Source organism: Bidens hawaiensis, unplaced genomic scaffold, assembly GCF_021521415.1.
Source record: "Bidens hawaiensis isolate Kalapana, Puna unplaced genomic scaffold, B.hawaiensis_p1.1 tig00009224_1, whole genome shotgun sequence".
NCBI lineage: Eukaryota > Viridiplantae > Streptophyta > Magnoliopsida > Asterales > Asteraceae > Bidens > Bidens hawaiensis.
The window spans coordinates 205,878-227,607 of NW_027491681.1; the positions used below are offsets into that span (position 1 = coordinate 205,878).

Below are 21,730 nucleotides of genomic sequence, written 5' to 3' on the forward strand. Positions count from 1 at the left end.
AAAAAAATATTTTATAACATATGAACATAACACCATCACCAATAGATGATGTTTTTGTAAGCATTTCCGGGTGCTACATGGCACTTGCCCCACAAAAATATCTCTTTTCTCCTACCTTCTCTCTCCTCTCTCATTCCTCTCAATTACAAACGCATTCTTCAATCATTCTTTCACAAGAATCTCTTTACATTATCTCTCTTTCAAATCACCATTTTTCTTTTCTCAAAAAACACCTCAAAAATTTTCTATTGTAAATGATATAATAAGATATACAATTATACTATAAATAAAAGTAACACCAATTGCTACAATTAAGTATAGAGTGTTGTAATTTTAGTCTTGTACGTTTTAAGTTCCAAATCTGTTTTCCAAAGTTCTAAATTGTCTTAATTTGATATCTAACATTTTCTTTTGTTAAACTTTGTTTACTTTGCAATTTAACCCCCTAAGGTATTCATGGTTTTAATTCGTGCCATAACATTTGTTTTTATTTTTGTTATCATTTATATATTTAAGTTACTGATTCTTTTTAAAGGTTAACATAAAAAAATTATATTCTGCATTTACGACATGTTTATTTTATTTATATCTTCCTGTTAAAACAAAGGTGTATCCGCAAAAAAGAATTTAACTTTGATTGAAAACAAATTTGTATTCGCAATAGAGTATCTTCTTTGTATTGTAAACTATCAGCTGAGTGTAGGTATCGCGTCGATACCATAATGAGCTGAACCGAAACTAACCAAGGTATTTTTGGTATTTAGATAAAACTTTTTTTTGTTGAGTCGAAGTGGTAATTGTTATGATGTGTCTGTATATCCACATTAAAAAATTCGGACCCGTTACCAAGTTCTCACGCAACACGAGATGGAAACATCATAAAGAGATGTGGGAGAATGCATAACATCTCATGCATAATGTACAACTCCTTGATGCATCAGCAATTTACTTTTATTCTCTTTGTAACCAAGAATTGAATATCAGAAGTTATATAAATGATAATGGAACCCTCCTATAGGGATGAATATAGTGTCATACCGGTATCGATTCAGAATTTTCCGATCCTTATTTTCTTACAACCTTGGTACTAGTACCGAAAACTCTTGGTTCCGTACCAGTGCCGAATGCAAAAATTCGATAAATACCGGTAACGATTCCAATTTCTTAAAAACTTGATACTGATACCATTATTAGTACCGATCAAAGTGCTTGTTTTAATACCAGTACCCGATACCAATTGTTCAACCAACCGGCCTTCCAGTCCTCTTTAAACCTTATTTGCTAAACTGTATTTTTTATATCAGTCCACATATCTTAACGTTTATTTTTTGTTCCTTTTAATTAGTATTTCTTTAAAAATTATTTTGATTGTAATATAATAAGTTAAGATACAAAATGTTTTAAAAATTAAAAAATAAATAAAAAAATACCTTTTCTTTTAAAGTGTTGATTTAATTCGTCATTAAATGGCCGGCATGATGATGGGCCCTTTTCGTTTGACGTCTTTCAATCTCTAATAGGGCCAAAGTCAAAATTTTTTTGGTAGAGAAATAATATCTTTTTTGGTTTGTATTTCACCAGGTTAATAATAATCAATCGTTCTATTTTTAAATAACATGTTACTGTGATGACATGACTAAGGCTGAGGGGTGTGGAGCGCTAGAAAGGGCGCAAGAGGCCAGCCGCGAGCACCACACCACCGAGGCGCGAGAGGGGCGCGAGAGGGGCGCGAGCGCGGAAAAAGAGCCGGGCGCAAGGGGGTTCGCGGGACCTGTGTGACGTTTAGGGCTTGGGGAATGGTGAAAAGAGCCGTTGGAGACCTTAAATGAGCCGTTGGCTCTTTATTTTTTAAAAAAAATTTTTTTTTTTTTTTTTACTCCTATATATTACCCATTTTATACAACACTTAACACAACTTTAAAAAAAAACCAAACTTACCCATTTCTTAACACAACATTTTTACCATATCAAACACAACTTCAATCTCCAAACAACCCATCGTCCCATTTTTCTTTTTTAAAAATAATGTCGTCGTACTCGTCTGATTCCGACTCCTCCGAAGAGGATGATTTGCTTCTTCATGTAGGGGGAGTTTTGACCGCAACCGTGGTCAATCTCTTGCAAAATCAAGCCCATCAACCCCGACTCCCGAGGGTTAGAGCACCACCTCGTGATCGTGATCGATCGGGTGCTAACGATACTTTGATGAGGCATTATTTTAGCCCTCAACCGGTATACGCGGAGTCGGATTTTCGAACTCGTTTTCGAATGAGCAGGCAATTGTTCACGCGTATAGCGAATGATTTAGAGGCACGGTATCCCTTTTTCCAACAAAGGGAGGAGGCTAGGGGTCTTCCCGGTTTTACCCCTCTTCAAAAATGCACGGCTGCTATCCGTCAATTAGCGTACGGCATCTCGTCGGACGCTTTGGATGAGTATTTACAGATGTCGAAAAGGGTTGCACGTGAATCCCTTCATTTTTTCTGCCAAGGTAAAAAACATTCATTTTACTTTTTATTAAATATTTATTACATTTTGTAATATATATTGTACGTAGGAGTCATATCGACTTACGCTCGGAGATATCTGCGTAAACCTACAACGTATGACATCCAACGCATATATGAGGTGCACGCAGAAAAACATGGTTTTCCTGGGATGCTAGGTAGCATCGATTGTACGCATGTTGGATGGGCTATGTGTCCAACGGCCTGGCGAGGTCAGTTCCACCGTGGTGATCATGAAGGGCCGACCCTCATACTTGAGGCGGCGGTGTCACAGGATCTTTGGTTTTGGCATGCTTTTTTTGGTGTTGCTGGGTCAAATAACGACCTTAATGTTATCGATCAGTCACATTTGATCAACGACCTTATCGACGGGGTTGAACCACCTCAATCTTTTATTGCAAATGAAGAACTCTTCAAGTACGGGTACTATCTGGTCGATGGTATTTACAACGAATGGGCTGTGTTAGTTCAAGCTTTTACAGATCCAGTCGCCGACAAACGGAAGTATTTTACGAAGAAGCAAGAGTCTGCTAGAAAAGATATTGAAAGAGCTTTTGGAGCTATAAAAAAACAATATTATGTTCTGGCGAACCCGATACGTTATTGGACTCGGGAGAGGATAATGGACGTCGTCTACACGTGTCTTATCCTACACAACATGACGTTAGAAGACGAGGGCAAAGCTATATGCCAAAACTACCAAGGTGACATTCCGCCACAACCGTCCACAATCAGTGATCAACAAAAACTTCATAACATAGCAAATATCAAGAGCCGTGAGATACACGGGGATCTTCGACACGAGTTGGTTGAACATTTGTGGGCGAGGCGACCAGATGATCTTGTATTAGATTAGTTTTATTATTAAATATTATTGTTTGTTTAATTTTTAGTATGTTTTTTTTTTATTATGAATTTTCAAAAAAATGTGTGTTTTTTTAAATAATTTCTTGTTTTTTTAATAATACGTTTTTTTAATACATTTATAAAAAAATAAAAAAAAAACCGCTCGCGCCCCTCCACACCATGTCCCGGGGCGCGAGCACCACAACCAACACCCATCTTATCAAGTTTCTCTCTCTGCCACACGTCACAATATTATTGGCTGGCGCCCCCACTCGCGCCCCCTCTCGCGCCCCCCACACCCCTCAGCCTAAAGCCTAATGATAGTATAACTAACGTTATCATATTATTATTTAACGCCATACCACAAAACAAAAATGCCTACTCACAAACTCAACCGCTGTTTATTATTCGGTTCCATTCCAACCCAACTAAATCATAAACCAAACCCAACCGAAACCGTTTAATCGAACCTTATTACATGATTGGTTTTTTATTTAACAAACTTGAATTTGGTACGTACCAAATAAGCTAATAGTAAATTTGAGCTCAGTTTGATCGGTTTGAACCGAATAGCTCAATCCAATTACAACTAGTTTTATACCCGTTAGTGTAATGTTATAATGACAAACTATTTATTCTTTACGTCTCAAACCTAAATAGTGCATGCTTAAGAAATATGACCAAATATATTTCAAAAATATTATTTGAAAAAAGAATATGGAAACTAATGTTACAATAATGATCTAAATCCACTGAACCTGTTCAACTAAATTAATCAAGAAACTAAATTATTATTGTAGCAACACAGGTTTTGTGATTACACTAACTTATTTACAAAAAAAAATAAACAAAAGACGTTTACTTTCGGATCAACCTAAAATTACCCGTTTCAACCTGCACCAAGTAATTCAGACGCGTTACCAGCCAACTAAATATAAAATTAAAAAAAGAATGAGTTTGGTGGAATTGGAGCTTGAGGAGAAACTGGAAGAGCTTGCAGGTTAGCATTACCAACAAAACTGTGACAAAATAAAAGTTTAATTAACATAAGCTCTCACATTTTGCAATAAGTTAAAAACAATAATCGGGTACGTTTTGAGCATACCTGATATGTATGAAAAGGATGAATGAACCTTTAACTGCTCAAATTGTTGTTTGAAATACCAATACGATACACATTAACGATATAATTAAATTAGTGTTTCTAGTAATATTATAGATGCACAAAAATAAGGGGAAAAAATACTCACAGAACTCATAGTGAATCATTTGCAAAAAAACTTCAGGTCTGAACATGACCTTAATTCTGTAGCTCTACGTTAGCTCCACCACATAAAACTGTAAAAATACCACTCGAACTTAATCCAGCTTATGCTAAAAAGAGATGTCAGTTCTTATTTCGATTGAAGATATCCGTCTAATGATCTCAGGAAGGATCCTGCAGATATATCTTCTGATGTTTCCTATGTCCCAACCCTCTGCAAATTTTCTTTCTCATCTGATAAGTGTCCATCTTCCTTTATTTGAACATGAGATCTTCATACCAGTAATTGTAAATTGATAATAAAACAACCTTAACTAAACAACTTGGTGGCTTTCTGTGAGCAGTTGAAAATCTTTTAGTGGGAGGATAATCAGCACCTGTTCATCGTGTAATTCGTATTTTGTTAATTTCTTTTATAATAGAAAGAATTAAGTTGATGTGTGTCATGAATCCACACTGCATATCATTAGAATTAAACGCCAATTGCACATTACAGGAAAACATGACTCCCAAATCCGAAAACGGGTTAATGTTCACACCATACCATGGTGGGAACGGATTAGCGGTAAACAAATCAGAATGCTAATTCATCGATGGAAAACCAGGGTTGTGATGTTAGAAAGAAATAGAAATAAGAAAATACGTGGAGAAGGTAAACCAACCGTATACGTGCGGGAGGAATAGAAAACGTATGAAAGATATGGTGAAACTTCCCTAAACTGCTCTTTTTATTAGAGGCTAAGATTGAATCTTTTAAACTTTAATTAATTAAACTGTCATGAGTCACCCTTGGGGAACAATATAAGGATCAAGATTTTTATTTTTTTTTAATTGATGTCAATTTAGGATTTGTATTTGTGATCAGATTAGTATTCATTCAAGTTCTTGTAATCGCTCGCTATATATACCCGAGCGAGCTTGTGGGTTGGTTGGTTCTTTCAAGTTATGAAAGATTCTTAGATCGAGTTACAATGTGTTGGAGTTTTGTGGTTCGATTCTGGTTATCCAATTGCATCAATCAGATCAAGGCTTAGCCTAAATAAACACATGGTCCATTCCATAGTTCCAACCAAAACTATATCTCATAATAACCTCATCTGTTCCTTGAGCTTTATATGAAGCCACATCACAAGCATAACTGAAAATCACTTGCAACACAGACAACAATGTATAGTTGAATAAAACTATGGACAATAGGATTGCAGGGTTAATCATGTTAGCTTCAAACCTTACATAATTGATCATTGACTTTGACTTTCAATTTCACCAATCTCTTCTACCTCCTCCTCCTCTACCTCCCCAACTACCAAAAGAGATACAAATGTATGTTAATACTGCACGACCAGCCTATAACATCTTAATTTCAACTATATAATCAAATCCACTTATTTGTTAATGATATTAATAAAATAAGTAGTTTTAGGAGAGGAGTGATCAATCGGTCACCTGCAAGAACCACAGCTAAGTTTGCCTGCGCATCGGCCTCCGAGTTTTTGTCCTGTGAGTATACATACGATATATATATATATATATATATATAGAGAAGCAAGATGAACCACTGAATCGAAAACATAACATATTTCAAAGAAAAAGCAACCATACCCTTAAGACATGACTGATCTGAAAAAACAGAAACTCATCCTTCAATTTCTTTGCTTCTTCATACCACTTCATTATGTTCTTATTCCTCACTTTCCACAGACCTTGAATCTGTACCAAACAAGTTTTTTTTTATCTTTAGTTAGTGTCTATGAGCATCCAACAGCCATTTTCTTAAAAATAACAACTAATAACAGGTACCTGCATGCAAACGAGCTTAGAGTCACCTACAACGCGTATACTTGTGAAACCTTTGCTAAGAGCATATCTCAACCCTAAAATCATGGCTCGATATTCTGCAACATTATTAGTCGCCACACCCAAACCTTCACGCAATCTATAAATCTACAAGAAAACGGAAACAGGAGCTTAAGTTAATGATGTGTGGTTTATCATTATTACTACATGCATACCAAACTTCCATCAGGAGCTCGTAGCACCGCTCCTGCTCCAGATTGTCCTGGATTTCCTTTGCACACACCATCGAACTCAAGAATACAAGCATTCTGGAAATTATGAGCAAAAGTTAAAGAAGAATATAAATATCAATCATCAACACTATGATATACCAACTTACCCCAGTTTGTGACCCCAAAACTTGGAGAAATGTTGTTTCAGGTTCGTCAACAAGCGGATGCTGCAGAATTCTTTCACTTTTAACGATTACCAAAATAACACGGAAATGATGATTCATTATATATGCTAGTACCTGGAAAGGGCATGGTACGAGGCTACCGAATAAATTGTCTGTCAAATCTGCTGCTCTGATAGAATAAAGAGCGTTTTGAAGGCCATAGGAGCGTAAATAGGCCTCAGTGTGTTTGGGCAAGGCGTAACCTTTATAGACACTAACAGGAGGATCACATACCTATCATCAATGAAAACAAGCTAGTAAAGGGGGTTTGTTGTGCATTGTAATTATCTAATGCTTACCGTGTTTTAAGTGTTTGTTCTTTGGTTTAATAAATAAACGGACATGAACAAGGAAGTTCATTGGATTAACTAATGAACAAAAAACGAATAGAGGCCATGTTCATTGGATTTACTTGGTTAAGTTGTATGTGTAAATTACTCCTATACTACGATTGAATCCGTTAAAGTAGCGTTAAATAGACAATTACAGACTAATGGCAGATAGACGGGCAACAAGCTGCGCCGCTACCCCCCTTCTGAATAGCAAACCCTACCCTACTAAACACAATGTTCCCCTTAGCATGGGCGGAGTTACTCTAACCACCTGCTGAACCCGCTTAAGGAACTAAACCGCGTCAGGGCCGAGAGCGCCAAAAGTTGTATGTTTAAATTAAAATGAACAACAACAACATGAAGTGAAGGATAGGGATTACGGAAGTACCGAAGATCCAAGTTGAGGTTGACAGTCATTTAAGTTGTTGTAGACACCAACAAGATCCCCTTTCCGTACAACAAAGAAACTATTATTATTATTATTATTATTATTATTATTATTATTATTATTATTATTATTCTTATCTTCATTACAAGCAGCAGCTTGCGCTTGAAGAAGAGAAGAGAAGAGCAGTAACAGCGACGACCACCAAATGTCGTCAATCCCCGGTAACTATTTACAGTTTTCACTGCACCGTGATCAAATCGTCGTATGGTTGTCAAATTGGTAGATGAAATTGAAAACCACCTCAGACTAGTCGTCATTCTTGATATCAATAATAAGTAATAGTTGTTGTTCATTTATATCCCAGCCAGAAACAAACAACGATGATTATCACACAATCATTAACCAACTACAAATATCCAAAACTAACAATTTAATTGTTATTTCTTCTTCTTCTTCGAAGGAAGGAAGGAAGGAAGGAGGTTTTCTTTCCATTTTCTGTAGTACGGTTGGTCCCTAGGCTTTCACAAAATGTCTATTCAATTTCGGTTTGGTTCGGTTTCTAAATGAGTCAAGCACAAGCAAGTCAATCGCTCTTCGGCTCGTCACGATTACTTTCCAACCTTAATTATATAGTAAACCATATACCGACTTTGGAAAAACTAACACATCATGCATCAAACTTTAAAAACTTATATGTGAAATATTAATTATGGTTTTTAATCTTTACATAACTGACTATTTTACTCCTTATAAACTAGGCATACTTATTTCTTTAACTTACTCCTTTTATTATAACACAAAACAACTAAATTTGCATTCTTCTTTCCCCAACTAGACTGTTTGTGACTAGTCTTCCACCCATAAACTACGGATGTAAAGTTTTATTACATACATTATGACAAGTACTAGTTGAGTTATAAACATATTAATCAACTTGATGTGTTTTAATTACAAAGGTTAAATGGTCAGGATCGGGTCAATGTTTCAAGCAGTATCATTAATTAACACCAATAGCCCAACCATCCGGATCACAAATGTAACACCATACTTTTTAAAGAAGAATCAGTTTTCAAGTCTAAATCTTAACTGTATTATTGATTGGGATGATTACTTGATTACAAATAAACCCTATTTATAAGCATACAATTCTTGTTAGACAATAATAGGAGAAAACTAACTTAAAAATCTTAGGTTTATAAGTACGACAACTAAGTCATCGCACCTACGCAAGATTACGCTAACTCTTTTTGGTTTTCTTCTATTAGAGGAATTTCTAATTGTTCCCCAAACTCACTTACAAAACAATACCCTAGTTCACGCTCACTCAAATTTGTTGGTTAATTAACTCGAGTGGAACATCATCCGTTCCACATAATACCACCCACTGATCAACTACAAGCTCATGATCTTAAGTGATTCAAAGACTCCTATGTTCTAGTTATCTGGATGCATGTTTATTAATAAATGGATTTGAGTGGTTCTTTATTAGACTTTGTTTTTTTTATTATGGTTTATGATCAACTCGTCTTAACTCAAGAGTCAACTATAACCAAGTCAAATGATCAAGCAAGAATGAATATAATTAAGAGGGTGGGAATGAAGGACATGAATGTCCTTTTGATCGTAGTATGTTTAGTGGTTAGTAACTACATTGGAATTTGATATAAACAACGTTGTTGTTATTGTTGAAACTAAACACTTTATACTATATATACATTAGTTTTAGTTAACAAACAAGTACTTCATTTGCCCCTCACCTAATTATAGATACATACACAGACCAATAATTGATTATGAAATGACCATTCTACCCAGAATAAATAATCTATTGACAGCTCTGAAGAAGCTGTATCTCTCTCTATCCCCTTGTTCATCAAAAATCATCAATTACTTTCACCTATTGTGTTGTACCAACTGCATAAGCAATTGTACTTCCACTTAAAGCACCCCTGTTTTCATATCACATTATTGAAACACTAGCTAGAGTTTGCAAAATAACATTAATGCAAAACTAAAAATAAATAAATGAAAAAAGATTTAACATTCATGGTTGCTTTTTTCTTGTGCAATAACTTTAGTTTTAGTGTTTTTCAGAATAACATGTATTTCCAAGATAAAAATAATAATAATAATATACATATGATGAACCCAAGTGTTAATATCATCATCATCATCATCATCAGATTGTAGCTTCAGAGATACTTTTCAAAGAAGGCCTCCATGATTTTGATCTTGAAGCAGCCAGTATTGATGATGAAGAACCAGACCTTTGCCTGAACATTCTTTCATGTCCCTCCACCTAAATAAATTAATAATAATTAACACCATTAACTGTTTCATCCATCTTTAATCGATAAAAAAAGATGCATATATACCTGATCCACTGTTGTCTCATGATCACTGCTTTCATTATCCTCTGGAGGTTTGTTCTTCATCTTTGCATGTTTCTTGGCTCGTACAACCTTCATAACCTCTGCAAATCATGTACATAAGAAGAAGATTAATTCTTAAAAACTATACTAGTTATAAACTAGCTAATTAGTACCATGAGTAGTAATAAGACGATAGGCTCGACCAAGAACAAGCGTGTCACTGGGCCGGAGAAGCTTGACACGTCTAAAGCGGACAGTTGTATTACTATCACGATCATCTTGAGGCAGTATTGGAATAATAATGGAAACATAATGTCCTGGATTTAACTTCATAACCTCACTGGCAGTGATAGACCAATACATTCTTTGTATCTTGCCATTTGGATGTTGTATAACTAATGCAGCTGCATCTACTGCTTGACAGTTACCCATTAATATTTCTTGTATTTAGATGATGAAGCTAGAAGAAGAATAAAATATAAAGGAATTGAAGATGAGAATGAAGAAATTAGGAGATGGTCTATTTTCTCTATACCACCCCTCCCTCCCTCCCTTATCTATACAACACAAGTCTTCACGTTTTACACCCTACCTTGGCTAAATCTGCTTTTTTTTTTTTCTTTTCTTTTCTTTTCTTTTACTCTAGTACTCCAAACCAATAATAAATATTTTAAAACACAACATACCAATTAAAAGAATTTCAAGGAGTTGACTTCTAAGTATTTATTCAACTAGTAATTGTAACTTTGAGCATCACAACTAGAAGAATAATTCACGTTTTACACCCCCAATACGTTGCCAATTTAAAACTTTGGGAAGTGACAACCTCTCCAAACACATCCAGCTTTGTCGACAATCACATAATATGAGATTTTAAAGATGTTGTCATTCCTATTAGCATGAAAACCTAGAGATCGTCAATAGCAATGACGATCTCTTTTCAGCCTCATACCAACTACTTATTGTATGCTTGACAAAGTTATTCGCGACAAATGTTACAATCAAAAGCTTTTACCCCTTGTAATGGATGGGAAGTGTACCCATAAATAAAAAGAATTGTATCATTTCTAATTCATTCTATAGGAAATTTCTAAGAAATTGTATTGTATCAATATTTGATTAAATAATATGTCACGTCATGTAAATATTTCTATCAATTTTGTGTCATGTATGAATATTAATAGAGGTACAATTAAGGGTGACTTAACATCACATAAATGTTAATCACGCGTACTAAATTAATGTCCCAAGACATGTATGCTCTGGATTTTCTTTTTCAATAATAATTCACATATATTCAAATCAACATATGAAATAATAATAATAATAATAATAATAAAGATATTTATTACTTTTTTTTAATAAGTGATTTAAAAACTTGTAGAGTACGTGGACATTAGTTTAAAATAACAAAATTGTGAATAAAAGAGGTCTCATTCAAAGAAGGCAATCTCTCAATTCTTTAGTAGGCCCTCACTCCCCTATATTTAACTATTTTTGCCCATACATAATTCTAGTTTTAAATGAAAGCATAATAATATATCCATAATGAAAATATAAAAAAAAAATTTAAGAACTTGTCTTTTTTATTCTTTTATCTTGAAAGTCAAATTATCAAATATAAGCACATACTATAGCCTTAACTAATTATAGTAAATATATCTAATTGAGAAAAGTGCGTTTATACACCATTTAAAAAAAATGTACTTATGTTTTATGATGTTCTGCATCTGGTCAAGTAATAAAGTGTAAAACAAAACATAAGCCATTTTACCAAATGATATCTTGGTGTAATATAAAAATATAAATTACTCAATCTTATGAAGATTGAGGCAGTGGCGGATCCAGGAATTTTTTTTGGGTGGTGCACTACTTTTATATGTTTCAATTTCACCGAGTCGGATATATAAAATTCCGGGTCGGTTTGAGGTTCGGTTCGGTTCGATGGTTCGGGAAAAGTTCATTATATAATAAAAATACGATAAAATAATAAAAGAGACACCGTCATTAAAAATTAAAAAACACATAATAAAAATACGCTAAACCATTCATAATTTGTTACTAACAAACTAACAAATTAAAACCAATAATCTAACAAACTAAAACTAAATTTAACAAATAGCTTAACAATTAAGTAGTTAACACTTAACAATTATGAACAATTAACATTTAACAATGAATTATTACCTTCAAAGTGGGAGGATTCGAGACTCCGAGTAAGAGTAGGCAGTGGCAGGAGGACGGGGATCAAAGACGGGATGAGTGGCTGATACACTGATAGAGTGAGTGGCTGATAGACTGATAGACTGGTTGGTCAGGGGTTGTGCGGGGCAGGCGGGCAGCGGGAGTGGCTGAGGGAGGCTGCTGGCGCCGGCAGACGGGGGGGACGGTGGTCAGTGGCTTACGGTGGTCATATACGGCGGCGGACGGCGGTGGACGACTGCTGTTGCCTGTTTGCGAAGAGAGGCGTTGCTTTGCTTATGTTTGTTATAAAAAACCCTAACATCAGTTAGGGTAACTTAGTAAGAAACAAAAAAAACCGGGAATAGAACCTGCGACCTCCGGGTTACAAAGCCCACAAACTACCATCCGGGCAAGCACTTTATATGTTTTTAAGATGGTTCCAGTATAATTTATAGGGTGGTTCCTTTATTATTTTCTATATATAAATACACTATAATTTCGAAACTCGGGTGGTTCCGCGGAGCCACCCGTTACTACCGTAGATCCGCCCCTGCCAAAGGGGAGGAAGAAAGAAAAGTTATAACTCCCCTTGTCATTTACAAAATCATTAAGGCATAATCAATTTTAATAAAACTTTAGGTTATTTTCATTTTTTTAAGTGTGACATGTTACAATTTTTAAAGCATTTTCTAAGTAATACTTTAACCTAAGGTTTAATAGTTCATTTAGTTAATTGTCATATAACATATCATATGTTGTATCATTTTAATTATCCAACTTTCTTACAATATCATATAAGCATATAACAACTAATCATGTAACACATTAAGCATGTAACATAATTATATCTATCATACATTATACATATAACATATCATGTTTATTATAACATGTGTGACAAGTTTTTTATTCTAGTTACCAACAACTAGTTACTCTTACTTAGGTCACCAACGACACGACTAACTCAATGTATGCATACATGAAACTACATGCATGAGAGTTCATTAACGTAGTTAACAGAACTAACTGGGTTTAGTTAACGGAGTTAACCTGAAAATTGACAGTTGTCACAGTGTTACTCGCTGAAAAAAGAACTGGTTCGATCCAAATACGTCACTATATACCTAGTTTCATTTTCTCTAATGTTCAGATTAAAACAGTCTACACCGTACATTGTATAATAATATTTGCTACATAAACTGAGAAAAATGAACATTTTGGTTACATACACGGAGAAATAAAAAATAGTTTTGTTACATAACAAAGAAATCGATCAATGGTGAAAGAAGACACTCAAGTGATAATTATAAACCACCAGTTCCATCGTATATACGAAGAGAACAAAGTTAAAGAAATCATAAGTTATTTTCTTTTGTCACTATGATGATTTATGCTTTGTAATTGCGACAACTAGCCATTGTGTGATTTTTGTGCATATATACATACGCTTATAGTTATGTGTTATGTGCATAAGTTTGTGCTTTTGTTTTATACTTATATCCATATTAGATATTATGGAGTATATGGACCGATAAATACGATATTTAATGTCTGGATTAAAAAGAACACCGGCCTATTGGGCTTCGAGTGAGAGAAGCGCATCATCACACTGTAAATGTTTGATGGTGCTGGAGAAGGGTTCTCAACAAAAGGTTTGAAACGATGGAAATCATTTACAACCTTAGAACGATGAGATATCGGTTACATCCAAATGAATCTACTAAAATTATTGATAAATGTGATGAAATCACGATAACGAGAATGATAAGTGTTGGGGGATGGTCTCTAGATATCACAATGAATAATGTATAACGAGTAGGTAATACGAGATAAGGATGGTGAAAATGCTAGTCGTGTAGACTTGGAAGTACTATACGCATGGCAATGACCATGGAAGAGTTTGAGAGTAATATGAAAAAACGAAAAATATGTTGTATGACAACCAAGTTGAGATTGCCATAGGCCGATGTAGCAACGGAAAACGAATAAAGTTGATGTGATCTAGGGGATATATAATTATGTGTCTAACTAGTTACGAGGAGTCCGAATTAATAAGACATGATATGAAAAGGTTATAGCAAGAGAATAATTAATAACTAACCGGTAGGGTAAAGGACAAAATAACCGGTTGGGTCATGGTTATATTTGGCCATGAGATTCACAAAGAAATTGTTGGATCTCTTGGGTTTCATGCGTTGCAATTAGAGGTGTATAGATTTTGGTTTTTTGCTGAAATCGATTAGGGTTGGAACCTATTCTGGTTTGGGTCAACAAAAGTAAAAAACAAGTTATGTTTGAAACTGGTTTGAAGAAAATCAAAGATCAGACTGGTTTCAATCCTAAAGTACAGGTAGGAACCGGTTATTGTTCTTGTCAAACCGGTTCCGGAACCCGTGTTTTTGTACATCTCAAGTTGCAATTAGTATTTTACACTGTTGTAGTAATAAGTATTTGTACACTGTTGCATGTTGATTCTAGAGCTTGGCATTGCCTGGTGTTTAATGTTGCATCAAAGATTCACATTTTTAACCATTAAATTTATTAAAATACCTACTAACAATCAATATATTCAAGCATTGTCTATATTGATATTGATCTTTGGACCATATATCAATATTATATCGGTATTTGTCTTTTAAGCTAAGACCGTATTTCAATAGTAATAGCAATACAAGATTTAAAAGCCCCAACCAAGACCTTGAATTCTCGGAAACCGAATCCGATTCCAAGAAAGATATAAGATTGTTACCCAGAAATTCCTTCCCATAAACTCCAAAATATCATCTAAGACTCCAAAATACATGTCATTGTCAAGGTTAACACTAGATAGCAATATTCCTAAAGACCTTAGCAACATATTCAAAGTCATAACACAATATGTAATCCCTTAATCTCTCTTAAGTCACTCCATTCACATATTGTATTTACCAGAAACTTACATCTTGAAGATCTCCAGCATCTCGAGCACACGATCATACAATTCTTGATCATTCATCAACAATGCACGAACTTCATCTTTTCTTAGAAACATCATCATAACCATGACGAACCACCTTCGGTACATGAGGAGCGAACTTAAAAGTAGAAGCACATTTTATAGGAAAACCCTTGTTGGTATTGATATCCCCTCCTCTTTTGTTATGATAACCGGGATAATCACTTTTGTCAAAATGTACTCTCTCCTTCAAAGTAAGACCAGCTTTAGCAGCCAACAAAACAACATTCCACCTGTTATATGGAGTGCCTTCTCTATGTGTCATATGCACCTCACCCCTTTTACTCAACATCTTGCTAGCACTTTTAAAGTAAGCTTTTACCAACCCCTTATGCATCCTGCATGTCACACATACATACTTATAATTCATTAGGCATTATAGACTAAATGATCCGTGTAGTTTGGTCCAAAACTTAGCAGGGTTAAGTTTTTCTCTTAAACCCATGTAACTTTACCATTTTACCCTTATTTCTACAAAAAATAAAAATAAATAATCTGAATCCAGGTAGTCCAACCTCTTTTTATATGATAATAACAGTTATTATTATTATTATTATTATTATTATTATTATTATTATTATTATATATATATATATATATATAACCAAATATATATATATATATATATATATATATATATATATATATATATATATATATATATATATATATATATATAAATCCGATGAATGTTATTTTTAAGAAGGGTAAAATGGTAACTTTACTTGGTTTGACAGAAAAACTTAACTCCGTTAAGTTTATGGACCGGCAAAATGTTGGTAGGGACAAAATCCATAACTTTGAAACTTCACGAACGAATTCCAAAATTTGGACCAAACCACAGGGACCGTCCGTGTTATCTACTCGCTTTTTATATTTTATTTTTGTTGTAGTGCATGATCTTACTTGATTAATTCGGGATCACGTTCACATAAATGAGGAAAGTGACCAGCATGTGGGAAGTTGAAGATGATGATGTCGAACTTCATGTTCTTTAAAGTGGGATGAGTGTGCATATTGTGGACATCAATCTTGTAAAACAATAAGCAACCTAAGTTTTCCAGCTCCTCAAGGTGCGGTATGCTTGTGCAATGTTTCTTGAGCAACGACTCTGTAACAAATGATATGAGATTATAATTAAAAGCATCATCAATGACATAAACGACTACTTAGTAATGCTTGTTATTAAGATTAAATAAATCAATTTTGAAGTTAAGTAAGCTTACTTCTTTTGAGATAGGTAGTAGCAACGATGTTTTCAGCAGTGTGAAAGGCTCGGGCCAAACAAGCAGAAAATGAGAAATCGCCCTCGCCCACAAGTAAGATCTTTTGAGAACTCTTGTAACCATGAATTTGTCTCTCTTTTCCTTTCGATCTGTTCATGTTTCGCTTAAACGTGTGCACTAAAACACACAATAATTGGGAAGTGGTAATTCTTGGAAATTCTAACACGTCATGACATTCGACTTATGTGCTTGAGTTAGTGATATTATATTAAATTAAATACCAAACCTTATTCGACAATGGTATCAATTAGAATTAACTAATTTACATTAGTATGTAAACCACCCTTACTCCCTTGGTGGTGGACTGGTGATGCAGTAAGAGACATTAGGAAGCTGATCTTTAGCAGGGTGTGGCTGCTGATCATCTTGTTTAGGTGGTGCTGCTGCTCCTCCTGCTGCTCCCATCCTTTTCTAATTTTAATCTTCTTCTTCTTCTTCTTCAAATAATAATAATAATAATAATATCAAGTAAGTTATATCAGAAAACCTTCTTCCTTCCTTGAACAAGACAACTAGTTTTATTAAAAAAAATAAAAGAAAGAAAGATAAAGATAAAGATAAAGATAAAGATAAAGAAAGATAAAGGAAAATACATTGATTGTTTATGAGGAGGATGAGAGGATTCTTTCTTTAAAGAAAGAAATAAAAGCAGAGAAAGAGAGCATCTCTCTGTCTGTGTTTGTGTCTGTCAACTTTTAGTCGTCTCAGTTCGTACGAGTACTCATGCCCCAGCCCCAGCCCCAGCCCCAGCCCCACCCCATTCATATCATATGAACCCAATACTACCACAATCCTTTAAATTTATTTTCTTCAAATCACATTAATTTACTCCACAAACGAAACCAAGAAAATGAATTTTACCTTCAAGAGAAAAAAAAAACAAACAAACTTTTAATAAAATCTTGCAAGAAAGAAAAATAATTATCTCAGACAAATGTCTAGATAAGTTTAGGCAATTATCTCAAATCAATGAATACCCAAGTACAAAAGATGTTGTCCTAGCTAGCTTGTATATAGCTAGCACATTGACTTAAACAATCATTTTGTGCAAGGGAAACCTCAAGATCAATGGCTTGATACACTTGTCTCATATTCGTACTCAGATTAATTAGCTTGCAGATTTGTTCACTAAAATTCGTGTTGGTCTTTCACATACTTATTTGATTTAATGAAAAATTCCCTTATTTTATTTTTACATAATGTGTGATGATATTTTAAAGTTTACAAGTTTATACGCTAATAGATATAATAATTAATTAGCTATCAATTGATAAGTGACCGTGTTTTCTCGCAAGTTACAAACATGATTATCTTATAAGTATCATACTGGATAGGGGTTGGGGTGTCATTATTCATATGTAGCATTTCAACAGAATAAGAATATGATTCAAAGCAAAAAGGTTTGAATGAGTGCAAGGAGTAGTGCTTTCACCTCTTAAATATTCTACATAAATACATTATTCTACTTTATTTTTCCTGTGAAAGAACTAATATATTCTTCAAATGTAATTAATAATTGAAGAAACGTGGATCGACTCACTGGTAGACGATCTACTTTCCTCGGGTGTGATTATGTTATTTCACCGATGGTTCTCTGGGATCTGGGTTCTTCCACCTACAAAATGAACAGCACCGTAAACTTACCCCTCAGAAAGGGACAGAGGGGTCCTCTTTGGGGTAACCCTCCGGTGTGAGAATAAGAGTTTGTAGGAGAAGATAATAATATGAGAGTAAGGAAATTGGAGTGTATTGCTTAATATTGCTGAATACTGTGTAATATGGTATCTCTCTCCTTGTGGAGTTGATGTGGTATTTATAGTGCTAGGGTTTCCAATGATTGGGCTCAGACCCAATTAGGGCCTTTTTGGCCTCCTCCTATAGCTTCGCGCCACGTGTCCTTGGGACACCTGGTGCTTTTTCATTGGTTAGTTGCACATGGGTTTTGCTGAGTTGTCCACCTTTCATTGGCAGCTGTCAACGTCAGCATATTCTTATTCCTTAAAAAGATACCTTCTGGAAGGTTGTCTGACGTGCACAATCAAGGTTGTCCTTACCCTAATTTGGATAAGGACGAGGTTGATTATGTGCATGTGTGATATGCGCCTATCCTGAGGATGCGCGAGGTCTTCTCTTTATTCTCACGCGCAGATGTTTCATGCGCAGATGTGATATGCACAAGCATGTGATATGCGCCACGCGCGGATGCGCCACGCGCAGATGTGATATGCGTGAGCATGTGATACGCGTGAGCATGTGATACGCGTGAGCATGTGATACGCGTGAGCATGTGATACGCGTGAGCATGTGATATGCGTGAGCATATGTGATGCATGAGCATGTGATGCATGAGCATGTGATGCATGAGCATATGTGATATGCGTGAGCATATGTGATATGCGTGAGCATATGTGATATGCGCCATGCGCATAGGTTTTGGCTTTGTGCCTTCATAATGTCTTGATTTCAAGCCTCTTGTCTATATCTTGTGGGTTGACCCGCCTCGCTCGGTGTTGAGGCGGGTACATACCTCTTCAAGCCCCCCCAGTCTAATGTGTGTCTTGTCTCGCGCGAGCAAGGGAAGATAGATATTAGACTTAATAGTTTGCTCTTTTAGTAGGGTTTTGTCTTTATCTTCTTATTACTCATCGTTGCACGAAATTCTATCCTTTTGGTTGAAAACGAATCGTCCCTGTACGTGGTTGGTTGTTGCTGACATGCGTCAGTGATGGAGACGTGTCAGACCTTTCGTGTGCTCGAGGTGCTACAGTTGCCTTTCATGTCCCCTCACATAGTGTCAGGAACACGTGTCGCGCTCGCGTTGGTCCGTACCCGCGAGTGGTGGTGCGTGAACTCTGGCAGCACCTGTATAGTTTCTTTTCGTGTCCCCTCACACAGTGTCAGGGACACGTGTCGCGCTCGCGTTGGCTTACACCTGCGAGTGGGGGCGCGTGAAGTCCGATCAGTACCAATTTTTCTCTCTCCTGGGCCTATAAAAGCAAGCCCTTTTGAGTTTTTATCCTTCATCTTCCTTGTTGTTTATTCCGAGCTTTTTCCTTTCATTCTATTCCGATTGCCTGTCTTCTGCTTCCAGGTCTCTGTTCTTCAAAAGCATCCTTTGTCCGATTTTACAGTTGTATGTCTGATAGCTCAGACAACACAATCTCCCCCAGCCATCGCCGTGTGAAATCGTTAGTAATGTCTACGTTGAAGAAGACCGGCAAGGGGAAGAGGGCTGCTGAGGCCTCATCGGAGGAGGTAGGAAAAACCAAGGCAGTGAAGAAGTGGGATGAGATCCCCTGTAAACTGAGGCAGTCCGATTTTGACAGCCTTATTGCCTCTCAGGGTTTTCTCCCTGAGTATGGCTGCATGCTGCCGGCGGCCGGGCAAACGGCGGCGGACCCGCCCACCGGCTATATATCCCTTTATTGCCATTTTTTCACGCACTGCAACCTTCGTCTCCCGATGACAAGGTTTGTGGGTGCGCTGCTAAGGTTTTATGGGATTCATATATCCCAAGTCCATCCGTTTGGACTCGTGCGCATGACTCACTTTGAGTTCATGTGCAAATCTCAGCGCGAGGAGCCCACCCCTCGGCGCTTTCAGTTTTTTTATAAGCCCAAGATCCAAGATTCTTGGTTCTCATTTATTCCTCGCAGTCAGAAGGTCAAATGCTGCACTGTTTCATTCAAGAGCCTTCATGACTGGTCTGAGAGATTTTTCTATATCAGGGCTGGTGTGATCCCCATCCGCATGACCATGCGCGCGATCTCTTCTGCGCCTGCGGATGTGGGTGTCTTCAAGAACCCAACTGGCGCCTGGGTTAAAAAGTTGACTGCCGAACCATCCCCCGCCAAGAACATTTGCGAGGAGGCGCTGGTGGGGGTTGGTATGAGCAGGAGGTGGGCTGACAGCGCGACTGAGCCCGTTATCCAAGTTGACGGCTTGTGTAAGTTAACTCATTGCATTACTTCTGCGCGAATATAATTCGTTTTGCTGATATCATTTGACTTGTTTTGTGCAGTCAGCAAGGAGTATGTCCACGCCGCCTATGATGAGCATATGGAGGGTGGCTCCGTCGCGCTGGGCGCTGGGGAGGTTGGCTTTCCCGATCGCTTCGATGACATGTTCATCCCTGTTGATCTGGGATTTCTCTTTGACAGCGATGCGCCTGGTAAGCCTTTGTACTTATGCTTATGCCTTTATAATACCAAATTTGGCTAACATTTCTGTTGCACGTATTGTAGACGCGCTTGAGAACTACGAGCTGGAGCTCGCGGAAGAGGAGGAGGAGGCTGAGTTGCCCCAACTAAAGCGTAAAGCTAAGGGGAAAACTGGCGCAGGGGCCAGTAAGAAACAGAAGAAAGATGTTGCCCCTGTTGCTCAGGATCCTCCTACTCAGGCGAGGGAACTTGAGAAAACCCAGGAGTTTACCTCCAAGTTTTCCTTTTCTTCCCTGCCTCAAAAAGTGGGCAGACCTCCCACGGATGGCGCCAATGAAGAAACGTGGATCGACTCACTGGTAGACGATCTACTTTCCTCGGGTGTGATTATGCTATTTCACCGATGGTTCTCTGGGATCTGGGTTCTTTCACCTACAAAATGAACAGCACCGTAAACTTACCCCTCAGAAAGGGACAGAGGGGTCCTCTTTGGGGTAACCCTCCGGTGTGAGAATAAGAGTTTGTAGGAGAAGATAATAATATGAGAGTAAGGAAATTGGAGTGTATTGCTTAATATAGCTGAATACTGTGTAATAGGGTATCTCTCTCCTTGTGGAGTTGATGTGGTATTTATAGTGCTAGGGTTTCCAATGATTGGGCTCAGACCCAATTAGGGCCTTTTTGGCCTCCTCCTATAGCTTCGCGCCACGTGTCCTTGGGACACCTGGTGCTTTTTCATTGGTTAGTTGCACATGGGTTTTGCTGAGTTGTCCACCTTTCATTGGCAGCTGTCAACGTCAGCATATTCTTATTCCTTAAAAAGATACCTTCTGGAAGGTTGTCTGACGTGCACAATCAAGGTTGTCCTTACCCTAATTTGGATAAGGACGAGGTTGATTATGTGCATGTGTGATATGCGCCTATCCTGAGGATGCGCGAGGTCTTCTCTTTATTCTCACGCGCAGATGTTTCATGCGCAGATGTGATATGCACAAGCATGTGATATGCGCCACGCGCGGATGCGCCACGCGCAGATGTGATATGCGTGAGCATGTGATACGCGTGAGCATGTGATACGCGTGAGCATGTGATACGCGTGAGCATGTGATACGCGTGAGCATGTGATACGCGTGAGCATATGTGATATGCGCCATGCGCATAGG

At 36.8% G+C, this 21,730-nt stretch overlaps 1 protein-coding gene across 1 annotated transcript; it reads right to left on the reverse strand.

Moving 5' to 3' along the window:
- Positions 1-5,707: 5,707 nt before the first annotated feature.
- Positions 5,708-9,914, reverse strand: LOC143531756 (uncharacterized). Its single transcript, XM_077026992.1, has 9 exons — positions 9,903-9,914; positions 7,571-7,795; positions 6,926-7,084; positions 6,794-6,853; positions 6,630-6,722; positions 6,418-6,561; positions 6,220-6,327; positions 6,064-6,115; positions 5,708-5,920 (listed from the first exon to the last, which is right to left on the reverse strand). The coding sequence occupies exons 1-9, from the start codon at positions 9,912-9,914 to the stop codon at positions 5,859-5,861; spliced, it is 915 nt and encodes a 304-aa protein (XP_076883107.1). The 3' UTR covers positions 5,708-5,858.
- Positions 9,915-21,730: the final 11,816 nt, after the last annotated feature.

Bases quoted from the DNA above. Each gene is read 5' to 3' on its own strand.
- LOC143531756 (XM_077026992.1), bottom strand. The intron at 6,723-6,793 runs GTAAGTTGGTAT...CATAATTTCCAG, and splicing joins TTTTGGGGTCACAAACTGGG to AATGCTTGTATTCTTGAGTT. The intron at 6,562-6,629 runs GTATGCATGTAG...GTTTTCTTGTAG, and splicing joins GAGCTCCTGATGGAAGTTTG to ATTTATAGATTGCGTGAAGG.